This window comes from Sus scrofa, chromosome 18, assembly GCF_000003025.6.
Source record: "Sus scrofa isolate TJ Tabasco breed Duroc chromosome 18, Sscrofa11.1, whole genome shotgun sequence".
NCBI lineage: Eukaryota > Metazoa > Chordata > Mammalia > Artiodactyla > Suidae > Sus > Sus scrofa.
Genome location: NC_010460.4, coordinates 42,650,839 through 42,670,026, shown reverse-complemented (window position 1 = coordinate 42,670,026; position 19,188 = coordinate 42,650,839). Strand labels below are relative to the sequence as shown.

Genomic DNA, 19,188 nt, shown 5'->3' with positions numbered 1-19,188 from the left:
AGTCCACTGAGCCACCAGCGAACTCCCACAGTCTTTATGACCGTAGCTTTGTAGTAGATTTTGAAGTTAGGATGTGGAAGTCCTCCTACTTTGCCTTTATTTTGCAAGATTGTTGTGACCATTCTGAATCCTAGGCCGACAGCTGCAGCTCTGATTCCACCCCTAGCCTGGGATCTTCCATATGCCACAGGTGTGGCCCTAAAGAGAAAATATAAAATAAAAAATAAAACAGTGTAGCATATTGATTGATTTTCGTATATTGGGCCAATTCTCCATTACTGGGATAAAAATGATTTGGTCATGGTATATAATCCTTTTTTTATATTGTTGGATTCAGTTGGCTAGCATTTTGTTGAGGATTTTTACATCTGCATTCATAAAGATTATTGGCTTATTATTTACTTGTGATATCTTTATCTGTTTTTTCATAGAGTTACTCTCTATTCATACTTCAAGAGAGCCCTCCTTCTCCGAAGTTTATTTTACCTTGTTTTCTCTCTAGCTTTTACTTTATTTTGCTCTTTAGGGCTGCACCTGTAGCATATGGAGGTTCCCAGGCTAGGGTTTGAATTGGAGCTGTAGTTGCCAGCCTACACCACAGTCACAGCAACTCAGGATCTGAGCCATGTCTGCGACCTGTACCACAGCTCACAGCAACACTGGATCCTTAACTCACTGAGTGAGGCCAGGGATCAAATATGCATCCTCATGGACTCTAGTCGGGTTCATTACACTGAGCCACAATGGGAACTCCCTCTCTCTAGCTTTATATTATAATAGAGCTCACAAGTCTCTGTCACTAGAGATGACCCTCTGTGAGGACCCATTTGGTGACCTGCATATCTTCAGACCAAGGTTAGTTAAAGCCTTGAGAATTTTTTTTTTATTTTTATTTTTTTTGCCATACCCAAGACATGGGGAAGCACCAGGCCAGGGATTGAACCTGTGCCACAGCAGTGACCTGAGCCACAACAGTTGCAACACTGGATCCTTAATGCACTGAGCCACCAGGCAACTCTAAGGCCCTGAGAATTTAAGGTGCCCCACACTGCCTTCATCTTTGGAAAGTCAGTGCTTTCTGTAGGCTCACAGGACACTGATTCATCCAATTTTGGCCTTACATAATCATGAATATTTATTATATACAATTCTTTTTTTTTTTTTTGAGGGGGCTTTTTAGGGCTACACCCATGGCATATGGAGGTTCCCAGGCTAGGGGTTGAATCAGAGCTGCAGCTGCTGGCCTACCACAGCAATGCCAGATCCCAGCGACTTACACTGCAGCTCATGGCCACACTGGATCCTTAACCCACTGAGCAAGGCCAGGGATCAAACCTGCATCATCATGAATGCTAGTCAGATTCGCTTCCTCTGAGCCATGATGGGAACTCCTATATAAAATACTTTTTTTGTTTTTTTGTTTGTTTGTTTGTTTGTTTGTCTTTTTGCCTTTTCTAGGGCTGCTCCTCAGCATATGGATGTTCCCAGGCTAGGGGTCCAATCAGAACTGTAGCTGCTGGCCTACCCCAGAGCCACAGAAACGTGGGATCGGAGCCGCGTCTGCAACCTACACCACAGCTCACGGCAACGCCAGATCCCTAACCCACTGAGCAAGGTCAGGGATCGAACCCTCAACCTCATGGTTCCTAGTCAGATTTGTTAACCACAGAGCCACGACAGGAACTCCCTATATAAAATTCTTTTACTTGACCTTTTCACTATTTGTAATAGCTAAGCCTAGTGGCCTACAACACTGAAGTGCAAAAGCATTATATACCAAAGTGTCTTAACTGGGCCACTATCAATTTATATCTGAATACAAGCCAAGACATCAAGATTTGGACTGGAGAACACTCAGCATAATTGTTTAAAGCTACCATCACTCTGGACAAGGAAAATCATTTCAAGTTTAGCTCCTCTGACTGTGAAAGTGAGACCCAGGGGAACTGAGATAAATTCAGCTGCTTTTTCTCTAATTTTCTTTTTTTTTTTTTTTTTTTTGGTCTTTTTGCCATTTCTTGGGCCGCTCCCGAGGCATATGGAGGTTTCCAGGCTAGGGGTCCAATCGGAGCTGTAACCACCGGCCTATGCCAGAGCCACAGCAATGCGGGATCCGAGCTGCGTCTGCGACCTACACCACAGCTCACGGCAACGCTGGATCCTTAACCCACTGAGCAAGCCTAAAAATACTGAGTTATTACATTCTCTCCCCTCTCTCTCTCTTGAATATATATGTTTGATTCATTCCATTTCTGAATAAACCATTTCTAGAGCCTCTCTTCTCTCCTCATTGTGTTCCTAGCTCTCCTCCTGATTATAGGCACCTCTGCTTTGCTTTCCCATCTGCACTGCTACCAGAATCCTCTATACAATATACACATCTGAAGATTGTGCTGGGTTTAGAGGCCTTAGAGGGTTTCCAAAGCTAGGGTGACTGAGTGGCCCTGTTAGCTTGGAGAAGGGCAGTTTGATGTTGGCTGTTCTGCTATTCCATCTGGCTAAGATGCCCTTCTGCTCTCAAAAGCGCCCCGTTTGGATGATGAAGTAGGTGGTCATTCTACCATGGCTAACAGGATAAAATCCAAACTCTTTGATCTGGCTTACGATCTGGCCCAAGGCGGACGTTTTGGCTCCGTCATCTTCTACTCTGGCCACTGGCCATTCCCCAAACATAACCAAGCTGTTGCCCACCTCTTTGTCACTGTCCATGACAGTCCCTCCTTCTCAACAGCCTTTTCCCCATTTCCCAGTCACCAGCTCCTCCCTAACCTTCACGGTCCAGCCAAAAGAGCCCCTCTTCTGTGAAACAGCATATCCTGTCTGGCTCCATTGTCACCTATCAGAGCTTGCCTCCCACCATTCCTGGACCCCCGCCTGAGATCCTGTAGCAATTTGTTCACATCGCTGGGAAGGGTTCTGCTTTGAATCTGGCATAACACCTGGCCCACTGCAGGTCTTCAAAGTGTTTTGAAAGAGAGGCTTTAGAGAAGCATGAAGCCAGGAGCATTTTCTCTGGCTCTGATGAGAATTAAGAGCTTTTATCTTCCATATGGGACTTGCCTGAGAAAATCCGACATGTCAGGGCCAAGTCTATTTCTTCTTCATCTGTAAAGTAATAAGGAGAATAATGGCTGCTGCCAAAACCTACCCATGTGAACTCAAGAGGGGAATAAGAGCAAGTCCTGCTGTTGAAGTATAACACATTGAAATAAAGAGTGAGATGAGCCGTCAAACTCCTGTCATCCATCCCCACGGTCTAGGGCCTGTGGATGGTGGGGTAGAGAAGATTCTGCGAGCCGGCAGATGGCTAAATAGAGGAAGGGCAGCAAGATGTACCCCCATACGAATGAAGCTAATGTGAAGAATTCCCACGTATCGACCATGTACATGAGTCAAACACTATGCTGAGACGTTTATGTACATTTCTTTATGTCGCCAATCTTGTAGGATGGATGTTATGATTTCCCACTTTATGTGAGAGGGCACTGAAGCTCAGAGATGTTAAGTAACTTATCAAGAACCAGTGGATTGGAATACATAACCATAATGCTGATAAAACATATGCATATGTTGGGGTCTTCATGAAATATGCAGCTTGGTCTTCACAACCAACCTCTGAGTTAAGAAACTGTGGTGTTTACATCATCAGATGGGAAAACCTTCAAGTTACTAGCCCAGAATCACATACCTAGGAAGAAACCGTGCCAGGCAGTTTACTCCAGAATCCACCTGCCTGGTCAGTGACGTCGCTGTCTCCCGGTCTGTTTGCTGTTGTTATCTTGGGTCATTCTATATTGCCGGTGTCCACAAGGTACTCTCCCAAAGTCTGCAGTGCTGCAGACCAGCAGCAGTGATATCACCTGAAAGTACGTTTGAAAATTCTTGAGTCCCACTGCAGTCTAGGGAACTGGAACTTGCCTTGTAACAAGATCCCAGGTCCTGGCCTCAATCAGTGGGGATCAGCTTCATCTGCACATTGAACTTCCATAGGGAGCTTGAAAGAATCCTGATGCCTAGGTTCCGATGACAGTGATTCTGTTTGAATTGCCTGGGAACGGTCTGGGTATTGAGTTTTAAAGCTTCCCAGGGGATTCTGGTGTGGTGCCAGGTCTGAGAACCACTCCTTTAAGCAAATACAGCTTTTCATTTGTTCCGTTCCTTCCCTCATTTCTCTTATGTGCACCTGACCTTGCAGAAGTACAGGCACAGCTTTATAGGGAGATAGACAAACTATTAGAATAGTATAGAATAGGCACTATGAAAATCACTATCCCATGGGCCAGGGGCGATCTAGAGGAAAGGCCGACATCCAAGTCTGCATGAAAGAATCAGGGTCGATTCCCTTGCTGGAGTCCCTTCCTAGGAACCCACATTAGTCTCAAAGACAAATAGGAGCTCTTGGATTTGTTGAGGGGGACGGTGAGCTGGTGTGGGTGAAGGGAGAGTTCTGTGTTTACTATGAAAGTGAGATTCATAGAATTTTAAGCCATAACAGATTATAGAGATCATTTGATGAAGCCAATGAAACAATATTTACCTTCCCTAGATGTGATGCATTTTGATACTTTCCAGTCTTTCAACCCTCTTTTCTTTCATTAGAAAAAAATACTGGTCATGCCTAACTGAATTGATTTCCTGCACTACCCGCAATTTGGTCACAACTTCCAATTTGGGAGACCTGACTTAATGCCTTTTGTTTTTCCTCATGGAAAAAACAACCCATGATATTAAATAACTTTTGCTACTGAAAGTCATGTGTCATTATCAAATAACTTTAATTCAGTAGGAAATAATCCTCCTGTATTAAAAGTATTATTGTTATTATTATTATTATTGTATCTGCAGCATGTGGAAGTTCCAGGCTAGGGGTTGAATCGGAGCTACAGTTGCCAGCCTACACCACAGTTCACAGCAATTCTGGAATCCTAATCCACTGAGGAAGGCCAGAGATCAAACCCACATCCTCATGGATCCTAGTCGGATTCACTTCTGCTTCACCACAGTGGGAACTCCTAAAATGAAATCTTGGTTGTTGCTGCCATTCTCCTCATTAATATTGGCATTAATAGTACTTTTCACTTCACTCAATCATACTAGAGGGAGTTCCCACCATGGCCCAGGAGGTTAAAAGACATACTAGAGGGAGTTCCCATTGTGGCTGAACAGGTTAAGAGCCCAACTAGTACCCATGAGGATGCGGGTTCTATCCTTGGCCTCGTTCAGTGGGTTAAGGATCTGGTGTGGCCAGGAGCTGTGGTGTAGGTTGCAGATGTGGCTTGGATCCCACGTTGCTATGGCTGTGGTGTAGGCTGGCAGCTACAGCTCTGATTTGACCCCTAGCCTAGAAATTTCCATATGTCACAGGTGTAACTCTAAAAAAAAGCGGGGGGGGGGGGAGGCATACTAGAGAAACCAGATAGATGCACATCTGAATGTTTAATTGAAATGTTACATTTAATTGAAGAAATTCCAGATCTCTTCTAATTCCTCCTGGAATTTCAATGAATCATAGTTTCAATGTAGTACAAATTCTAAAAAGTAACAAATTGTCATTTCCAAACCTATGAATCTGCTGTTTCACAAGTCACATGGGAAATTCTTTCCTATTTAAATATCCTTTTCTTTTTTGCTTGCCTTATTGAAGCAGCTCAGTTCTGGAAATGTTTTTACCTCTCTCTTATGTCTGACAGTCAAAATTGAATCAGAGATGTCTCATGCAGTGGTGTGTGTGTGTGTGTGTGTGTGTGTGTGTGTGTTTGTGTGTTTTCTTTTTGTCCTTTCTCTGTTAAATCTGTGTGCTTTTAGTGCAACACATTTTATTTTTCCATCTGTATGATTTGCTTGAAGCTTGGTATTTACAATCATAAAAGAAAATATGCTAAATGTATGAAGAAAAATACATTTTGTTGTAAAATCTGATTATTCCATACTGTTTAAGTCTGTTTCAATGAGAAGGTTGTAAGAGGGTTTTGGCATTAATCTTCCAGAGTTTAGTATTTGTTCATGACATGAAAATGAGTCGGCAGCCAATCATTTCATTAGACCTGTAGAATCTTCTTCCATTCCCCCTGTTACTGATGTGGGTCAGCCTCTCTTTTATTTTTTTCTCTTGGTAAAATGTACCTAACATAAAAGTGACCATTTTAAGCACTTTTAAGTGTACAAGTAGATTCACATAATTGTGCAACCTCCTCATCATTTTGTACCTGGGTTCCTGAGACAGCCTTCAGAATCCAGTCTTGCTTCTAGGTTTGCCCCCATTAAGGAAAGAAATAGAAACCTTATCTTTGTTGACCTATTTTCACCACATGCACGGGAGAAAAACGGAAAAATGGAGGGGGTGTTCTTTGCCATTTCTCCGGTGCTTTAGGCTACCTAGGTGGAACTTTATCTTCATCCGCAGATAAAGTTCCAGGGGCAAAGAAGTGCATGTTCCTGCTGCACCTGCGCATCCCTAATGCAGGTTTACTCCTTGCTCCGGGGACATCACAGCCAAAGCGATTGTTCTGTGAGCCTGGAAAACATAAATGCTCTTAAACTCATTTAGCGTCAAAGCGTCTGCCACCAGAAGCACAAATTTAGAGGTAAAATCTTTAGCTTTATACTGTGCAGAACTAATCACTTCAAAAAACTAAAGTAGAACTAGTCATTTCAAAAAATTAAGAGGCAACGCTCTTAGATGCCTGAACCTGGTACCCAGGGCACAGAGCGTAAAGGAGCCGGCCCCGCCCCGGCCCCACCCCCCGCCGCTGACGTCACCTGCTCTGCCCTGAGTCTGGAGCTGTCTTGGGAGGTAAGGGCATCAAAAGTGAGGAGCCTGTTGACCAAACTGCTTCGGGTTTGGAGCCTTTGGCAGTGCAGTTTTGTAGCACTAGATGTCAGTGTGGGCTTTCCCGACCGCCACCCTCGCTCCTCTGCAGGAGATGTACCAGCCGGCACCCTGGATCCTTCCTCAAGTCCTGGCAAACACAGGGCTATTTTCAGAACTGTAATTTCACCAAATATATTATCTACTTACATATTTTGACTTTTCAGAGTTCTTTTAAAACACAGAAACTTAGACTCAAGGGCTGTTCTTTTTAATGCGGTAACCTTCTAATCTCAGTGCTTGCACCCGAAAGGCAGCCTACCATGTGATGGAAAGTCTCAGCCCGTGATCCTCTTAGGGTCTTTTAAAAGCAGCATGCCACCTCACATACCTGGAGTGCCCAGCTTTAGGAAACCAAGCCATGCTACCAGGGCTCAAGAATGGGGCAGGAAGCCAAGAAAAATATATATGATTAGCCACATAAGGATTTCATGGCCATGTTAATAGATTTTTTTTTTTTTTTTGAGGCAGCTTGTAATCAGGGAGCTTCTGAAGTCTCAAAGAACAGTCATTACATTACTTTTCTATTGCTGCTGTAACAAATTACCACAAACTGAGGTGCTTAAAACACAAATTTATTATCCTGCAATTTTAGAGGCAGAAAGCCAAAATGGGTCTCCACTGAGCTAAAGTCAAGATGTTGGCAGGGCTGTGTTCCTTTTGGAGGCTCTGGGGAGAATCCATTTTCTTGCCTTTTCCAGCTATTAGAAGCCACCAGCATTCCTTGGCCCATGGCCCCTCTGTCTTCAAAGCCAGCGATGGCATTGAGTCCTTTCTGCACTACACACTAAGCTGCCTTTGCCTCTCCTCCTTCTTCTTTCATCTTTTGTAGGGAACCTTGTTGGGTTTTTTGGTTTGGTTTGGGTTTGGGTGTTTTTGTTTTTTGTGGGTTTTTTGGTTTTTGTTTTGACAGCACCTGTGGTGTGTGGAAGTTCCCGAGCCAGGGAATGAACCCATGCCACAGCAGCAACCTGCATCACAGCCGTGACAATGCCAAATCCTTAATCCGCTGTGCCACCAGGAAACTCCTACAAGAAACCTTGTAATTAAATTGGGTCCACTTATATAATACAGACAATGTCCCTATCACAAGACCCTTAATTTATTTACACCCATAAAGTCCTTCTTGCCAAGTAAGGTAACATATTCACAGGTTCCAGGGATGAGGGCACAGACATCTTTAGGTGGGCATTTTTCTGCCTATCGAAATTGTTATTTTAAATAAAATAAGACGCAGTTTTTGAGGTGATGAACTTTTGTAGCAGACTGCGTGGGAAAATACCAAGGTCTAAATATCCTTCACTTGTGCAACGTTAGCAAGGAAGAAAGATAATTTGCCACAGCCGGCATTGATATTTGGTCATCCTCCAACCTGACTGTGCACAGCGCTACCTCTGCTGCCCCTTGTGACTCTCCATCTTCAGGATGCCTGTCCTAGGAACAGCAACGAGTTGGTTCGGGGTGAACAGACAGAGAGGGGAAGATGTGATTCTTGCACCGAGAAGCATTGTGCAAAATGAAACCCAGGGCTCTGAGAAACCAGTTTACACCACCATGCAAATTCAATATGGGACTGGATGTCTAAAGCTAACAGCATTTAACCCCATGCCTTGCCACATCCTAAAGGCTTAGATCTGCCTGGTAAATAAAGCTGAATTCATATCCCCACTGCTCAGTCTCGATCTTTCCTCCATCTTTCCTACCCTGTGCTCCCAGGGACTCAAAACCTTGCCTGTCATCCTTGAGTGTCCCTTCTCGGTCATGCACAATATCCGGTTGGTCTCCAGGACCTATGGTAGCTACTGTCTTAGTAGCTTTTGAGTCTCCTAATTAGTCTTCTGTCTCACTGTGCTTTCCTCCCTCCTGTCAAGAAATTCTCCAAAATACTCCAGAGTTATCTTTCTAAACTGTATATATAGTTATGCTACTTCCCTCTTTGGCGAAGTGGTTCCCTTTTGTCTCCTGGGTTGATTCCAAGCTCTTAGCCCAGCCGACCAAGCTAGTCAGCCTCTGCCTCAACCTATTTTTGCAGCCTATTTGCTCGCTTATAGCCTCCGCCTCCTCCTCATTCTGGCTCTAAGGGACCGCTTGCTGTTCTTTGGATGCTCAGAGCTCTCCCATGTTTGATGCTCTCCCCAGCCTGGAATGCCTTTGGCTGCGTAAGCCAACTCTCTCTCAAGATTCAGCTCAGTATCACTTCTGGGAATTCCTCTTTGACCTGCACCCAACCCCCATCCCTGCACTCGGCTCCAGCACTGCAGTCGAACCATCTCATTATTTATATCTATGTCCCCTGTCTCTGTGCTGGAAAGCTTTTGAAGGCGGGGACCCTTGGTTTCATGTTGTATCTCCAAATGGGAAGCACAGAGCATGGTCATTACAAATGCACACTTTTTTTTCTAAAAGAATGAAGCAGCAGTTCCCAAGGTATTCTGATATTTCCATGCACCAGAGATGACCTAGTTCAGGGCTATGTTCCAAAACCTACCCTGTTTAGACTTGTATCCCTAGAGTGCAGCCAGAGCCCAGCTAGTTTCTGGGAAAAAGAGGGTGGGGCAAGTTGAACGGTAGCTCTTATTGCTCTGTTTTCTTTCTGGTTGCCAGGGAGAGATCATCCTGCAATTATGAGTTTGCCACTTCTAACCTGGCCTCACCTGGGGACCGACATCAATCAATAACACCTCAAATGGGATTGGCCACTGAAGGTATGACCTGCCCTGGCTGAAAAGCATAGGAGATGGCCAGTGTGACACATGCAAACCGAGTGTGGTAATGACAGCCAGTAGTGATGGTAATGACAGTCAGTAGTGATGCAGGACAGGTTTCTTGTCCCTGCTGCCCCTCGTGATCCACAGCAGTGACGGATGTCTCCTGTCTGCAGACTGTCTTAGAAAAAGCAGGCACTGTGGGGAGTTAAAAATAAAACAGAAACAGAGTTCTGTACTTGGGAGGCTTATGCAATCCATCGAGGCCTAAAATAAGGGGCTTGCTTTTACTGGGGCTTTTGGCTACCTCTTGGGGTAAGGGAGGAGGTGGTAAGGGAAAATGCCTTTTATTACTCCTCAATCATTCATGTATAACTATAGTGATTTGGGCAAGTGACAGGAAGCGGGGAGGCGAGTGCATATGCGCTGGAGGAGGGACCACATGCATTATGGAGAAGAGAGCTATTTTTTTCTTCGAGCTATTCTTCCTTTCTGTAGGCAGGGAAATACCCCTTGATACGGACCCCATGACACATCTTTCCACTAAATTTTATGTTTTTTCAACGGTATGCCCCCTTGCAAAGAGCCAGGATTCCTTTTAAGGCACTGCATATGGAATCTGAGAGATTTCTTCATGATGATTAAGGGAAATCATCATGGGCTGCGGTGTTTTCATATCAAGGGTTTTAAAATGAGGGCTTTGAAAGATTTTTATATAGATATATAATATTGTTTGGGGAGTTTCCATTGTGGCTCAGAGGTAAAGAACCTGACTGGTATCTATGAGGATGTGGGTTTGATCCCTGGCCTCCCTCAATGGGTTAAGGATCCGGTGTTGCCATGAGCTGTGGTGTAGGTCACAGATGCGGCTCAGATCTGGTATTGCTGTGGCTCTGGCATAGGCCGGCAGCTATAGCTCCAATTTGACCCCTAGCCTGGGAATTTCCAAATGCTGTAGGTGTGGCCCTAAAAAGACTAAAAAAAAAAAAAAAAATTGTAGGAGTTCCCTGATGGCTCAGTGGGTTAAGGATCTGGTGTTGTCACTGCTGTGGTATGGATTTGATCTCTGGCCTGGGAATTCCCACATGCCATTGGTGCAGCCAAATTGCATATAAATATGTGTATATAGTTTGCAATCAAAGTGGATTAACTGAGAAAAGAATGTAATATACATATTTAAGCCTTTATTGATACTCCTTACCATTTTAATAAGCTAGAATTAGGTTGTTTTTATTAGTAGGTACTGACATTGTATCTCAAGCTGTTTTTAGAGAAGAAAAGGATTCCAGAAACCATGTTTGACATAACTTAGGGATCTGGTCACTGACCGATTAACATAAAATGCTTTCACAAGACATTTAGTCCTTTTCAGGACTCCAAAGAATCCTTAGTGAAAGTGTAATTTAATTATCCTGTAGAATCAAGAGATTTAAAAAAAAAAAGCTTTAGATATTAGATATTTCAAATGCTGTCTCTGGTCTCTTAGTCTCTTAATGACAATTTCTTTTCAAATACACACACACACACACACACACACACACACACACATGCATACACATTCATCTAGCCTATGACAGAAAAGTTGTAGGTTTGTCATCATACCATGTCATGTTGTCATCAAGATTAGAGTAGTGATATACATACTTACTAGTAAATTACTACTAAACAATTACTACCAATAAATTCTTAAGGGTCAATAATCTATTAAAATTATACCAAGTAGTAAAATCAAGGCCAGTCAGTATTAGTAGATATTAAACTGCACAATATTGCTACCTGCTAGAGATGATATGCAAGTCATTATAATCTGCTAGGGATAATGCAGTCTATTTGCTAATAGATACATACGCAATGTGTGTCTCTATTAACAAATTTCAAAGTAATCTCAAATAGAGACCGAGTCCTTTGAGACTCACAACTGCTCTGTGAGACAGGTGTTATGATCTCCTGCATTTTACAGAGGAAACAGGTTTAGCCAGGTGAGGTGGCTCGCTCTAAATCCCACAGCCAGGGCTAGCAGAGTCAGAGGCTAACTCTGGCCTGGGCTTGCCCACTTCATGACGTGAGCTTATAATCCTGTCATGATTATAAGGCTCCATCCTTTGGAAGACAGCCATGATTGATTAAAGAATCAATGCGAGTAAAGGGAAAGAAGAATTGGCTTACTCATGACAAAAAAAGCGTGTTAGAGACATTATATCAATTATTGATGTCCTCTGAAAAACTACCCAACAACGTGATTCCTAAATATTCCTCTAAACTGACTTTCGTTTTAGAATTTCAGCTATGTCTCTAATCACCACTGAAATCCTTTGTAGGGTGGATTAAGATAAATTTTAATGTTTAGATGCCTCATTTATTTCCTTAAAAATGAAATATAAGAATGGAAGAATTAAAGCCTATTTAAAGATAGGTAATTATACATATAGTCCCATAGTTTGGTCAAGAGACTGGGTAGTATATAACTGGTAGTATATATTTACCAAAAAAAAAAAAGAGGCAAAACCATGGCAATCTTTTAAATACTATAATGAGCGGAAAGTGGGAAGGCAGAGACTTTAACATAAAATGTAGGGTGGTGCTGGCTGCAAGAGAGCCAGGCTGAGAGGCTGTGGGCCTGATGGAACAGATAAGTGGGGTGACAGGTCATGTGCCCTGTGCAGATCTGCTGTCCTACATGTCCAAAGTCTGATCCATCCCAGCTTTAAAAGAGTGGACAGGTTAGGAAAGAGAGGCACCAAAAGGATAAGTGCCAAAGTGGAGAGATTTATTCTAACTGAAATTCAAACTAGATAACAGCAAACTGATTGGTCAGGTATTTTTATTGCTAAGTCCACAATTAGCTTATCTGTTCCAGTGCAGGGCTTCTGGTCACCAATTTTGTCAGCATGAAGCGCTTTAACGATACCAAATCCCCAAAGTCGCTGGTCAAATATCATCACTTAACCATGCCGGGAGGAAGAAAAACAGGGCATAAAAAAGGTTTTAAATATTAGACATTTTAAAGAGCTGGGGCTCCAGTCTCTGAAGAGTCACTGAGACATTAATAAAACAGCAGTTCTGATTATGTCCAGGAGAGTGTCACTTAGACCAGTGCTTCTCAGGGATGGTCCAAGATCTTGTGGCCTCAGCATTGCAGAGCTGCTTGTTAGAATGCGAATTCTCAAGGTCTAACCCTGATCTAAGGAATGAGAATCATTGAAGGTGGGGCCCAGCAGTCTGTTTTAACAAGGTCTCCAGATGATTCTTTCATGCACTAAAGTTTGCAGAGCCCGGATTTAGACCATCGTTTTTCAAACTGTAGACTACAACCCATTAGTGGGTTATAAAATCAATTCAGCAGGCAGTGACCAGCATTTCACAAAAGTGAAATGGAATAGAATAGAAACTGGAGTGCAGCCCACGTAGCCTGGATATGATCTCATAAAACTCGGTTCCGTTCCATACCTATGTACTGATTTGGCTGAAGCAGCACTTTGAATTTTTGAAGAACTGGTAGGTGGAATAAAGAAGCTACGCATTTTCAATGAAGTCAGAACTGGTTGGCTGACAACAAAACACACCGACAACTTACTATGGATTCCTGTCCTGAGAGAGACTGAGGAGAAAGGGAAGCCGGCCAAGGAAAGAGCATCGCAGGCCAAAGTTTCATAACTCCAGAATCCTCGAGGGGAAAGAAAAAAAAAAAAAAAAGGCCCACCCAGAGAGGAAATAGAAGGGGTACCTACCACAGGGGAGACGTTAAGGCGTATATGTACAAGATAAGGTTATCTGCGACCTTTGGGAAATCATCATTTAAGTTGGAATATTCATTTGCTCCTTTATTCATTCATTCACAGATCCCTGATTGTACCGTCACAGGTGCCGATCTGTGCTATGAAAGGATTATTAACACAGCACAGAAGGGGAATGCTGCAGCTCGCCTGTAAGGATGGGGTTAAGAGTGAGGTGACAGGGGACATCCATATGGAGAGGGCATTTAATCAAAATGATGGCCACATCTTAACATGGGATTCAGTTCTGAAACTAAGCAGTGGTTCTCTAGATCAGTGGTTCTCAAACATCAGCAGGCCCCTGAATCCCTTTGAGGGCTTGGTCAAGCACTTTTTGATTTGGTTGCTCTGGGGTGGGGGCGTCTGAAAAATCTGCCTTTCTGACAAGTTCCCACATGATGCAGATACTGTTGATCTAGACACCATAGTTTGAGGATCACTGATCCAAATGGCTGAATGAAGAGTTATGAGAGATGGTGTTTCTAGATAACGCAATGTAAAGCAGATGGAACGCAGCTGATCCATGATGGCAAAAAAAATTTTTTTCTTTACGACATTTTGATGGCTTGATAACAACTGTCACTTGAAAATTTTCATACAACTTAATTTTTATTATAAAATGGTTTTTTGGGGGGCCACACCTATGGTATAGGAAGTTCTTGGGCCAGGGATCAAACCCACGCCACAGTGACCCAAGCCAGATCCTAACCTGCTGATCCACCAGGGAATTCCTATTGTAACATGTTTTATTAAGATTTCACATTTAGGAGTTCCCGTCGTGGCGCAGTGGTTAAGGAATCCGACTAGGAACCATGAGGTTGCGGGTTCGGTCCCTGCCCTTGCTCAGTGGGTTAACGATCCGGCGTTGCCGTGAGCTGTGGTGTAGGTTGCAGAGGCGGCTCGGATCCCGTGTTGCTGTGGCTCTGGCGTAGGCCGGTGGCTACAGCTCCGATTCAACCCCTAGCCTGGGAACCTCCATATGCCGCGGGAGCGGCCCAAGAAATAGCAACAACAACAACAAAAGACAAAAAGACAAAAGACAAACAAAAAAAAAAAAAAAAAAAGATTTCACATTTAGCTTAGATATTTGACAGCCAGACAGTGATTCTTGTGTGTGGCAAAGACATGCGTGTCATGTGCTTGCCAAAACTATTTTCTTCTTTTCCTGGGTACCCACAAAATCACATTTTCTGACCCTTTTGCAGGTAGTTAGACCATGTTGGTCTCTGCCAACATGGATAGTGTGCAGAAGGGATGTGAACTCTTCCAGGCTTGGCGAAAACTTCTTCCAAAGTTTACCCCTTTCCTTTGGCTAGCTGGTGTATAGGATAGAGTGAAGGACTCCCAGCCTGTATCCCTGAGTCGCCACCTGGAGAAGAGACACTCAGGATTGCCACTCAAGGGAAACGTTTGGAGTGAGATGAGAGGGTGTACCAATTAAACTTGTAATGTGCTTTCATTGTATCAAGACCCTGAGGTTTGGGGGCTTATTTCTACCGCCTGGCTCAGCCTGCCTGCCTAAGATGCTGGGCCTGGCACTGAACAACACAAAACACATATTTATGAGCTGAATGAATGATCATTACAACTCTGATTTTTATCCACTTATGTCCAATGTTCAGTATTTATTCAACAAATACTTACCTAGAGGCTACTGAGTGCCAAGCATCGCAACATTGAGCAAAAAACGTTTTCCATGCCTCCAGGGAACTTATAGTCTTGTGAGAAATGGACATAAATAATCAAACAAATGTAAAATTCCAACCGTGGTGTGAGGTGTGTTGAGGACATGGCTCGGATTGTCAGTGTCGAAAAATGAGACACATGAACACAGGGCGATCCCGACAAGGCTCTTTACTTCTGCAGAAGGGCGTGGGTGCTCCAAAAAGCGTGATCCGAACAAAGAACCCGCCCCTATTTATCTCTAACGCAGGTGTTTTACCTGTCCCCTTCCCATTGGTCAGGTCAGGGCGCGCATCCTTCCCGGTTGGCTAATTTGAAACAAATTGTTCCTGGGAGAAGAGGGAAGGGGGGGCGGTGGGTAGAAAGGCGTTTCAGCCCAAACTGGAACAAAATGGAGTAACCAAGATTTCCTTTGATAGAAAAGGCATTATGTTGCTTTCCACAGGTGTGAATATTGTAAACCTGACACTATAAGGGAATTTTTTTTTTCCTGAGTGGGAATAAAAGTTGAATGCTTTTAAAATGTAATTAATGTCTGGATAAAAATGATTTAAAGAATTCTCACTGTCGCTCAGTGGGTTAAGAACCTGACATTGGGTCCATGAGGATGTGGGTTCTATCCCTGGCCTTGCTCAGCAGGTTAAGGATCCAGCGTTGCCACAAGCTGCAGTCGCAGATGCAGCTCAGATCCGGTATTGCTGTGGCTGTTTGATCCCTAGCCTGACAACTTCCCTATGCCACAGGTGCAGCCTTAAAAAAAGAAGCGATTTAAAAATACGTTTGGATGTAAAGCAAAATATAATTAAATCTGGATACAAGTCAGAGTCAGAGAGTTAAATCTTCCCATTTAATGGCTTTGCTCCATATTATAGAGATAACCATAAACCTTTCAAAATGCATAATGTATAATGATATATAAAATTTTATACATGATAAAATGTATATTGGTGAATGTGAAAGTCTTTATCGGTTGTTAGCTCCTCAGAAACTTGCAAAAGCCTTTTACTCCTTTTTAAAAGTCATAAGTTTGTTACTTTTCTGTATTAACAGTAAGTTCTTACCGTATTGATAACAAATTCCTGCTGAGCCAGAGTTTTATACTAAAGGCCTATTCAATAAAAGTTAAATCAGATCAAATCACCAAATACCGTCTTATCTTAGAACTTGTGGGTTCCCCTGTGGTGTAGGTTCGATCCCTGGCCCAGGAACTTGTGCATGCCATGGGCACCACCAAAAAAAAAAAATTAAGCTTGTTATTCTGGTAGCCACACTGGCCGTTCAATGCACACTTCAGATCATACACAAGATGGAAGAATTTTAGATTTGAATTGAGTAGCTTTGCATAACACACACAATACATAGATACCTATATATTCTTCACTTGTGTAGAAACTTGATTCTCATACTTCGAAGAATGATAAAAATCATTACATAAATGACTCATTATAAATACAGAAAAAAGACAAAGTATTTATTTCTGCAGTTTGTGAAAAAATACCAGTTGCTATTATTTTCACATAGAGGACACCTCAGACATTTTAAAAGTGGGTGGGTCAGAGCAGGCTGTCCACTGGCTGTCTACAGACCATGCTTTGCCACCCCAATACCACATCACATTGAGGAACAGAGGGAGAATTTTACTGCCACTTTAGAGAAACATTAGGATTTTAACGCTGCAGATGCCCTAGGGATTTGATACAAACATCTCACGTAAGGGAACTAAGGTTCAAAAAGGTAAAATAATTTATTACATGTAATGGAGTTTTGTTCCTATACCCAGATCTGAGGTATCCTGAATCGCGTGCAGCTTTCTCTGCGCCACTGTTTTTGCCCTACCAGTGAAGATCAGGCTGGATTATCCTTAATTCTTCCAACTCCGTGCCTTCTCCACACTGGGAGTGTTTAACGGGACAGATCTTATTCAGATCAAGTTGGCTTCTGCCTCCACGGTTCTTTGTTTTGTTTTCGCTGTTTTCAGTCTTTTACCACAAGCATTGGTGAACTTCTATTTAAAAGGCACACTCAGAGCAACACCAAGGAAGAGCCTAACACCCACCCAAACTGAACGGCTTTTCAAGACAGAGGATTCCCAGTCCCAGTTGGACAAAGGTGAAGTAGACACAAAGTCCGGTCCAGCGTCCGAGGTCCACGTGCGGGAGGAGGCACCGCCCTCCAGCTGGCACCTTGCCGCCAATCAGAGCAGGCCCTTCGGTGAAGGAGGGGGCGCGCCCTGTGCGGGAGGGCGGGGCCAGAAACCTGTCTATCACCGAATCCGCTGTGGCAGCACCTACCACACCAAGGCACCTAGGCGAGATGGGGCCCGAGCGGGAAGGCCGCGGCCGGCGGGGGCGGGGTCCGGCTGGCGGGAGCCAATCCGACAGGCGGCACCAGGGGGCGGGGGCGGGGTCACCGCGTACGACCCAAATACACGGGTCCCGGCGCACCGTGGAGCCGTGCTGCGCCTTCGCCTTCCGGTGCGAGGGCCGGAGAACCGCCTCCTCTACCCTCCTGGGCACCGCAACCTTCGAGGCCCAGACCCTCCCCTCCCGCCCCTCCTTCTAGGGGGAGCGCGGTGACGGTTGCCGGGAGGCGCGCGCCGCCCCCCTCCCCTTCTGCGTCCTGTCCTCACGCGCCACCCGTTTTTCCTCCTTCTCGGTTAGTAACAGCTGGGTGGCTGGGGGAGGAGGGAAGGTGGCCCCAGCGGAGTCTGGGCGGGCGCCTCCCACTCAGCCGCGAGCCGCCGTGGGAACAGGAGGATGGCGGCGATAGCGGCGGCCGCCCGGGAGGAGGCGGTGCCGAGGCCCCGGGCGCAGAGCGCGGAGGCAGCAGAGAGCGGCAGCGGCTCGTCTCGGCGCCCCAGAACCGAAACCAGCTGCAGCCGCGCAGCCACCTGAGCCGCCGCTCCCGCCAGCAGCCCGGGAGCGGCGCCCGCGGGAGCCGAGACCTGCTTCATCTCCGCCTCTTCTCGTCTCCCGCGCCCCCCGTCAAGCAGCCAGTCTTGCTCGCCGCCCCCGAGGAGAGCGCGCCGGGCGCGACCGCCCCTCGGGGCGCGGGGCGGCGGCCCTGGACGTGCGGACTTCTCTCTGCGCCGGCCCCGGCGCCTCGGCCCTCCCCTTTCGCTCCCGCGCTCGCTCCCGCCCTCCCGGCGCTCCGGGCGCCGCGCGCGGGCCCGGCCCGGGGCAGGGCGGACATGGGAGCCAAGCAGAGCGGCCCGGCCGCTGCTAACGGCCGCACCCGTGCGTACTCGGGCTCGGATTTACCTTCCAGCAGCAGCAGCAGCGGAGGGGCCAACGGGACCGCAGGCAGCGGGGCGCGGGCCGCGGCCGCCGGGAGATTGCCGGCTCAGGTGCCCGGCGCGCACCAGCCTAGCGCCTCCGGCGGCGCCGCGGCGGCCTCGGCGGCCCCGCGCAGCCGCTCCCTCGGCGGGGCGGTGGGAACCGTGGCGTCGGGGGCCCGCGCGGCGCAGTCCACCTTCAGCATCCCCAATAGCAGCAGCGGCCCGTACGGCTCGCAGGACTCGGTTCACAGCAGCCCGGAGGACGGCGGCGGCGGCGGCAGCGGCGGCGGCAGGGACCGGCCGGCGGGCGGGGGCCCCGGCGGGCCGCGCCTGGTGATCGGCTCTTTACCAGCTCACCTCTCGCCGCACATGTTTGGAGGTACGGCCCCTTCCCTCCTTGGCTCCCGGCTCCCGCAGGCGGCACGTGGGCCGCGGCTGCGCTTATTTTTACCCTTCTCCTTCCCTCCTCCAGCCTGAGCGCAGGCGGATCGCCTCGCGGCCCGGCCGGGTCTGGTCACCCCTCCTGGGAGCGGGGGTGGGGGGCGGGAGATCGCCCCTTCGCCCCTGCAGCACCGCTACCGCGCGACCCTGGCGTTTGGTTTTTAAACACCGCGTGCACCTTCACCTCAACGCGGCTCCCCGGTACAGTAAGCCCTTGTTTACCCCCGGAGGTGAAGGGAGCGAGTGCTGTTTTAAAAACAAACCGACGCAACAGCCCTGGTGCTTGTGGTTTTTAGTAGCAGGAAGTCAGGAGAAGACCCGTTGCTAAATGTAGTTCTAACTGGGGACTCGAGTGGCGAGCAGTTTTTAAAGGCCGAAAGCCAAAGGGGTCTCAAATGAACAGAAGAGTATTTGAAAAAGAAGGGAGTTACTGCCTTTGGA

The 19,188-nt window shown here is 46.1% G+C and overlaps 1 protein-coding gene across 2 annotated transcripts in view; it reads left to right on the top strand.

Moving 5' to 3' along the window:
- Positions 18,113 to 19,188, top strand: part of ZNRF2 (zinc and ring finger 2) — a 101,344-nt gene continuing 100,268 nt past the window's right edge. For both annotated transcript variants that reach the window (XR_002340314.1, XM_003134814.5), the window contains exon 1: positions 18,113 to 18,685. Coding sequence is in view for 1 of the 2 variants with exons in the window: in XM_003134814.5 (XP_003134862.2) it covers positions 18,220 to 18,685 (466 nt within the window). In the remaining variant the exon portion in view is untranslated. The remainder of the gene's footprint in view (positions 18,686 to 19,188) is intronic.